Genomic DNA, 8,548 nt, shown 5'->3' on the forward strand with positions numbered 1-8,548 from the left:
ACATAGGCTCAAAATAAAGGGATGAAGAAATATTTACAAAGCAAATGCAAAGCAAAAATAAGCAGGGGTTCCAATGCTAGTCTCTGATAAAACGGATTTTAAACCAACAAAGACCAAAAGACACAAAGAAGGGTATTACATAATGGTAAAGGGATCAATGCAACAAAAAGAGCTAGCTATCCTAAATAGATATGCACCCAATAAGGAGCACCCAGTTTCATGAAGCAAATTCACAGAGACCTACAAAGACTTAGACTCCCACAGAATAATAGTGGTAGACTTTAACACCCCACTGTCAATATTAGAAAGATAAATGAGACAGAAAATTAACAAGAATATTCAGGGCTTGAACTCAGCTCTGGAACAAGCAGACCTAATAGACATCTGCAGAACTCTGCACCCCAAATCAACAGAAAATATATTCTTCTCAGAACTACATCACACTTATGCTAAAATTGACCACATAATTGGAAGTAAAAACTCCTCAGCAAATGCAAAAGAACAAAAATCATAACAGTCTCTCAGACCACAGTGCAATCAAATTGGAAGGTAGGATTAAGAAACTCACTCAAAACCACACAACTACATGGAAACTGAACAACTTGCTCTTGAATGCCTACTGGGAAAATAACAAAAAGGCAGAAAAAAAGATGTTCTTTGAAACCAATGAGAAAAAAGACACAACTATACCAGAATCTCTGGGACACAGCCAAAACAGTATTTAGAGGGAAATTTATAGCACTAAATGCCCACAAGAGAAAGCAGGATAGATCTAAACTCGACACCCTAACATCACAATTAAAAGAACTAGAGAAGGAAGAGAAAACAAATTCAAAAGATAACTAAAGACAAGAAATAACTAAGATCAGAGCAGAACTGAAGGTGACAGAGAAACAAAAAACCCTTCAAACAATCAATGAATCCAGGAGCTAGTTTTTTGAAAAGATCAACAAAATAGACTGCTAGCCATACTAATAAAGAAGAAAAGAGAATCAAATAGACACAATAAAAAATGATAAAGGGGATATCACCACTGATCCCACAGGAATACAAACTACCATCAGCGAACACTAAAAAGACCTCTATGCAAATAAACTAGAAAACCTAGAAGAAATGGATAAATTCCTGGACACATACACCCTCCCAAGTCTAAACCAGGAAGAAGTCGAATCCCTGAATAGACCAATAGCAAGGTCTGAAATTGAGGCAGTAATTAATAGCCTAGAAACCAAAAAAAGTCCAGGACCAGACAGATTCACAGCCAGATTCTACCAGAGGTACCAAGAAGAAGTGGTACCATTCCTTCTGAAACTATTCCAAACAACAGAAGAAGAGGGACTCCTCCCTAACTCATTTTATGAGGCCAACATCATCCTGATACCAAAGCCTGGCAGAGACACAACAAAAAAAAGACAATTTTAAGCCAATATCCCTGAGGAACATCGATGGGAAAATCCTCAATAAAATACTGGCAAACTGAATACAGCAGCACATCAAAAAGCTTATCCACCACGATCAAGTCAGCTTCATCCGGGGTTGCAAGGCTGGTTCAATGTATGCAAATCAATAAACGTAATCCAAGTCGGCTTCATCCCGGGGTGCAAGGCTGGTTCAATGTATGCAAATCAATAAACGTAATCCATCACATAAACAGAACCAATGACAAAAAACACATGATTATCTCATTAGATCCAGAAATGACCTTCCATAATATTCACACTCCTTCATGCTAAAAGCTCTCAATAAACTAGGTATTGATGGAAATGGAACATATCTCAAAATAATAAGAGCTATTTACGATAATCCGACAGCCAATATCATACTGAATGGACAAAAGCTGGAAGCATCCCCTTTGGAAATCGGCACAAGACCAGGATGCCCTCTCTCACCACTCCTATTCAACATAGTATTGGAAGCTCTCGTCAGGGCAATTAGCCAAGAGAAAGAAATAAAGCATTTTCAAATAGGAATACAGGAAGTCAAATTGTCTCTGTCTGCAGACGACATGATTGTATATTTAGAAAACCCCATCATCTCAGCCCAAAATCGCCTTAAGCTGATAAGCAACTTCAGCAAAGTCTCAGGATACAAAATCTATGTGCAAAAATCACCAATAAACCAAAAATAGACAAACAGAGACAAATCATGAGTGAACTACCATTCACAATTGCGACAAAGAGAATAAAATACCTAGGAATACAACTTACAAGGGATGTGAAGGACCTCTTCAAGGAGAACAACAAACCACTGCTCTAGAAAATAAGAGAGGACACAAACAGATGGAAAAACATTCCATGCTCATGGAGAGAAAAAAATCAATATAGTGGAAATGGCCATACTGCTCAAAGTAATTTCTTGATTTAATGTTATCCCCATCAAGATACCATCCACTTTCTTCACAAAAAACCCGTCTCTACTAAACATACAAAAAATTAGCTGGGTGTGGTGGCACGTGCCTGTAGTCCCAGCTACTTGGGAGGCTAAGGCAGGAGAATCACTTGAACCCAGGAGGCCAAGGTTGTAGTGAGCCGAGATCACGCCACCGCACTCCAGCCTGGAAGTCAGAGTGAGACTCCGTCTCGGAAAAAAAAAAAAAAAAGCGTAGCCACTCTGTCTGGTTTTCCTCTTTTTTTTTTTTGCTAGCTTTCAGGCAACATTCTGGCTACCAAAAGAAAACCAAATACTGAAGCATGTCCAGTCTCTTGCTCTTCTAATATGAACTGGGCTGCATTCACTAGTCTGACAGGTTCAGGTTGCAAATATTTATCAAATCTTTTGTCATATATAGCAAAGAAATCAGGGAGTTATAGTCACTCAGAGATTAAGAGTCAATTCTTACGTAAGGACTTCTAATCCCAACACCGTGTATAACTTAACAAGTTTAGAGAACTTCACTACAGGAAACAGTGAGATGCAGTAAGAAACAGGAGTAAATTATCATATATAAGACATGGTGATGAAATTATATATTTGAAAAAAATTTCAAGTCTCAAATACCTTTTTAAAATCAGTCACAGATATAGATAGTAAGAACCAAAAGAAATTTATTTACAATTTCTTACTTGACCAGTGGTGTCATCCAAGAAACAGTATACCAGGAAAAATCAATTAACACCCCACTAATAGTCTTTAGACCAGTTCATACAAGGGAATGACCAGAGCAGTTCCTGACTGTCAGACTAGAAAGATGTCCTCTGAGTATCCTTCAATTGTACATGAATTTACATTTAACCAAAGGGGTCTATGCAAGTAGCACTGTGGCACTTGTAGACTCAATTAAGTCAAAGCTTCTAGAGTGCTGTTCCCTGTATACCTTACATAGCTTTTTCACCACTTTTGTTGATTTCTTTGTCAGCTTCTTTCTCTTTTTCTCCTCCTTTGTCAGTTTTGTCTTCTCTGTTGATTCCTTCCTTTTTTTCTTCTCCACTATCAGCTCCTTTCTCTCCTCTGTTCTTGGTGTTCTCTTCTTCTCCATTGTCAGCTCTTTTTTCTCCTCCATTGTGGACTTCTTTCTCTCCTTCTTTGTCCTGAACACTGATATAAACAGCTTTGTTATAGCCTTCCCGGTTCCGAGCAATTTCAATGGCAAAGAATTGTATCCTGGGGGCTGAAAAATGAACAGAATTGATTATCATCCTACTTTCAGTTTATTCCCTAAATCTCTTTTTTTTGAGACAGGTTCTCACTCTGATGACCAGGGCTGGACTGCAGTGGCACAATCAAAGTTTACTGCAGCCTCAATTTCCCTGGTTCAAGCAATCCTCCTGCCTCAGTCTCCTGAATAGCTGGAACTACAAACACTCACCACTACAACTACACCTGGCTAATTTTGTAAATGTTTTTGTAGAGATGGGGTCTCCCTGTGTTGCCCAGGCTGGTCTCAAAATCCTCAGCTCAAGTGATCCGCCCATGTCAGCCTCCCAAAGTGCTGGGATTACAAGGCATGAGACACTGTGCCTGGCCTGCTCCCTATATATGCTGGAAATCTAACAAAACTGAAATAACATGCACACCATTCGAGTATAGTCATAAACTTCAGAGACCTTTAATTCCAATCTCATATTAATGAGATTGAAAATACTTAACTATCTTCAAGTTACATAAAAAATAGCAACAAGATCTTTAAAGATGAAACGAGAAGGTGACCTAACTATACATGTCACTGATTCATCAGTAAAACCAGACTGTTCAGTGTCCTTATAGAGAAATAATTTCAGGGGAAGAAACTCACCAAAGATGGTGTTTTCCTCAGTGTAGCCCTGAGAACAATCTAGTCGCAGCAAAGTACCATAGTTGAAGTCTTCAACAATCCCATTAAACTTCAAGCAGAATGGCCTCCACTTCTATAAAGGCAAAAACCATGCTTTAGCTGACAAATGCAAGAGGTTGATGTACTAAGGCCAGGAGAGGTACTTCCATTTCCCCAGTAAGGAAAATAATCACAGTGAGACTAGGAATGAGGTGATTGTTGGTTTCACAGTGAAACTAGCAATGTGTTTCTGTGCTACCTATTGTGTCTTTAGACTAGTATTCCCAAGATGAACAATATTTTACTTGAAAAATATATAAATCCTTTGCTGCAGAATTAAAATATGATTTCTTAAGTAAATTGTTTTGTTTTGAAGTTATTGGTCAATTCAGCCCAAAATGGTCATCTATCCCCACTAAAACACAAATTATTTTAATAAAGAAGTCCATTCAGTAGTGACAATTTTCCAAAGACAAAGATCACTAACTGCCTGCTAGGAGTTAAAAGTGTAGATTCTTGGCTGGGTGAGGTGGCTTGCGTCTATAATCCCAGCACTTTGAAAGGCCGAGGCAGGTAGATCGCTTGAGCTCAGGAGTTTAAGACCAGCCTGGTCAACAAGGTGAAACCCCGCCTCTACCAAAAAATACAAAATATTAGCTGGGCATGGTAGCATACACCTGCAGTCCCACCTACTAGGGAGGCTGAAGCAGGAGGACTGCTTGAGCCTGAGAGGTGGAGGTTGTAGTGAGCTGAGATGGCCTGGGCAACAGAGTGAGACCCTATATCAAAAAAAAAAAAAAACAAACTTTAGATTCTTCATTAGCCAAGGGTTTACTCTCAAGGAAAAATTTTTTTTCCTAACTGTAAAAGTGTTAGTATCCTATCAAAGTATAGGATAATCACATAAGCAATGAAAAACAAAAGTTTTCCAGTTATCCATGGCCTGTAATCACACGAACTTAAATCCAGAGAATCAAAACATCTTCCTATACCCTATTTGCCACTCCCCATCCAAGTCTTCTGGCTATACAACCTAAATAAACTGATCCATCCTCCTCTGAAAGGGCTGACGGGTGGAGATTTAAAATATCCAAGACAAAAAGGAGAAAAAAATAGACTCAACAACATGAAAAGTCCATAAACTGGAAAAACATTCATTTCCTAACTTAGTTGGTTAAAACTAGAAAAGAAATTCTGGTTCTTCACATATTTTTCTTAAACAAAAAAAGAGCTTAAATGTAAAAAAACATATTCACAATCAAAAATTGTTGGTTAAATGCTAAGTAATATTTAAGAAAGATAATTTTTACCTCTTTGGCTGATTCTGACTTGAGTTCTTCTGGGTCCAATACATCTATCCTAAGGGTCTCAAAATTTTTCCGGAACTCAGAGTAAATTTGGTCATCTACTTTGGTGAGTTTCAGGAACTGTGGGTCAACTGATGAAATCAGCTGCCAAACAGTAAGACAACATACAGATGCTAGTTTGTAATTTACTATACTTCTATCTTCCCCATCCCCGCCGGAAAACCTTTACGGTTCTCAGGGCAGAAGATCTCTTCAAGAAGTGTCGACAGCCCACACCCTGGATGAAATCATGACACAGTTTAAGGCCATAATATATTATTACAATCCCTTCCACCAATTTGGCAGTTGGCTTATTTAACCATAGTACTGCCTGGCTATTGCCCTCCATGGATTGTTCGTTCATTCAACAAACATTTATTAAGTGCCTACTATGTATGGGCCAGACGCCTTTTGTCAGTTAGCATTACAACACTGGGTAAAGCAGCAGAACTCATTGTAGAAACAAATTTGTCTTCACTCCTCTGTTGTCTGTGGGTAAGAACTTACATTAATAAAAACTATCTCCAAAACACAACTGTTTAACTTGCTGAGAAAAGTGATAAGCAGAGCATCATATACTATAATTACATGTTTAATTCTGCTTAATGATGAAGACAGACAACTCACCTTGTAATAGACTTCCGCATGTTGCATTGCTCTCATGGCCCAAGCCATCTCAATATCAGGCTGCAAAGGAGTGAAGAATGCCAGGTCATAAATCTCCCTATCTTACCACTGAATAACAAATTAAGGAAGTATGTGGATGTCTAGTTAATGCTCAAGAGGGCTACCAAACTTGATGTTACTGTCAAATGATAAAACCTGGAGTAATAAATTGGACAATAATTCTTTTGTCTGTATGACAACCAAAAGAAGCTACCTACACAGTGTAATGAACACAGTGAGCCACTGGCTATCTTTTCCCAGCTGCTAGTGAAAGCTGGGAGACTAAATAAAGTAGTAGACAAATCATCTTCTCGGGATTGAGTTAAATCATTGTAAAACTGAAATAATACACCCATCAATTCCACTGAGTTGTTGGGTGAACAAAGAATCAAGATGAAAATTACTTTTCATTTTTAAGATTGCAGCATGTCGTAATCACTTTTGTTTGCCAAACAGCCAATTCCCCATACTGTAACACCTAGAAATGAATTAGCGCATGAAACAGATCAAGGTTACAGTAAGTCTTACCAAGCACCCACCTGTTCCACTGGAATCTCCCATTCCAACGAGACCGAGCTATTTCGCTGACTCCAGAAAAAGCCATTTGCATTTGTTACCTCCATGCCTTAGACCATGCACTTTTCCTACCTGCCAGTCCATGTCCTTTGTCCACCTACACTTGGAGGATACAGCTAAAGCTCCATTTCCTCAGTCAAGTCTTCTACTGCCTTGACCCCTTAGGGATTTCTCCTTCAGCTAAAGTATTTGGATCTTATGGCCTGACCCACTCAGTATATGTATCACATTCTTATTTAGGTGTTTTTACTATTCTCACATCCCCTTGTCTTGTTTTGGAAAATACGTCATACACTTTCTCAGTAATTTTCTAAACCAGACACACATAATCCAGTCCAACTTTGCTGCACAATGGAATCCCTCAGAGACCCTTTAAAAATACTGATCTTGGCTCTCATTCCCCAGACATTCTGATTTAGATGGTATGAACTGCAATCTAGGCAGGGGGATGTTTAAAAGCTCCCCAGTAATTCTAAAGCGTGGCCACTTGGGGAACCACTTCCACAGGCGTTAGTCCTGCGTTTGTGTACTAAGATTAAAACGAACTGAACGCAGGTGCTGTTTCTGGTGTAAGCGCAGAGGGTCTGAGGTAGATTATCAGGACATGAAGTTGTAACTTAGCGGCAGGTCCTGTAGAGATCCCAGGCTAGCTGAGTGGGTGGGAGCTGTGGGTGAGTCATACTCACGTCGTTGCCATACGACTCTGCTGGGAGAGAAAGCGCATGTGCCACAGACACCAACTCCCCGGAAACCTAGAAAGGGGGAAAAAGAGTTCAATGCTCCACCCAAGGCCGGGCGCGGTGCCTCGTGCCTGTAATTCCAGCACTTTGGGAGGCTGGAGGCGGGCGGATCGCCTGAGCCCAGGAGTTTGAGACCAGCCTGGGTGACATGGCGAAACCCCGTCTCTACAAAAAATACAAAAAAAATTAGCTGGGCGTGGTGGCACGGGCCGTAGTCCCAGCTCCTCGGGAGGCTGAGGTGGGCGGAAGACCTGAGCCCCGGAGGTCGAGGCTGCAGTGAGTCGTGATCCCACCACTGCGCTCCAGCCTGGGCGACTGAGTGACACCTTGTCTCAAAAAAGAAAAAAAAGAGGCTCCACCTGGCTCGACCTCCCCACTCACCCGACCCCAGAGCAGCGTCTCACCGGTTCATCATTCCACTGGTGGCCGCCATGTTGCAAACCAGAAAGCGTGACTCCTTCCGCAGCTGATTGGAAAGCTGTGCCGGATCAGAGTCGTTCTCAACTGGCGGCTCCACTGTGCACTCTCCCTCCCGCTGAGGAAGTTGCTGGCCCCGCCTTACCCTCCCCGCGCAGGCGCAGAGGTGGAGTACTGTTGCGTAGGCTGGACTGCTTGAGAGATCTGAGGTGATTGATCAGTAATTTCGGTGGTGATCACGGGAAAAGGTTGAGTTAAAATAGTGCCCCTTTCGTGTCTTTACTGAGCCGGGTGCCCAGCCAAAATTCAAATTCACTCTCCATTCAAGTGCGCATATACGCACATGCGCATACACATACACCCCAGTACCCCAAACCAGGGAGTGATTCACGAAAAGGCATGGTGCTAGGGCGGGGAGTGCAGGGATGAAGAATTTAGTACCTGCCTTGGAAGAACTAGATATAGTGAGGGACCGGACACAGTAGTGCTCACAGCATAGCATCGGATGTTGTGGGAGCATGAATGGGGGATACCTAAGCCAAATTATGAAGGGA

General features: G+C 41.0%; 1 protein-coding gene across 1 annotated transcript; it reads right to left on the reverse strand.

The window, feature by feature from the left end:
* Positions 1 to 3,018: 3,018 nt before the first annotated feature.
* Positions 3,019 to 8,303, reverse strand: PBDC1 (polysaccharide biosynthesis domain containing 1). Its single transcript, XM_033201318.1, is given in 7 exon segments — positions 3,019 to 3,607; positions 4,232 to 4,343; positions 5,560 to 5,700; positions 6,223 to 6,282; positions 7,524 to 7,589; positions 7,982 to 7,992; positions 7,995 to 8,303. Coding segments are annotated over 7 exon segments (699 nt in total). The 5' UTR covers positions 8,011 to 8,303; the 3' UTR covers positions 3,019 to 3,314.
* Between the last annotated feature and the right edge of the window lie 245 nt (positions 8,304 to 8,548).

Source organism: Trachypithecus francoisi, unplaced genomic scaffold (assembly GCF_009764315.1).
Source record: "Trachypithecus francoisi isolate TF-2019V2 unplaced genomic scaffold, Tfra_2.0 Lachesis_group6, whole genome shotgun sequence".
Taxonomy (NCBI): domain Eukaryota; kingdom Metazoa; phylum Chordata; class Mammalia; order Primates; family Cercopithecidae; genus Trachypithecus; species Trachypithecus francoisi.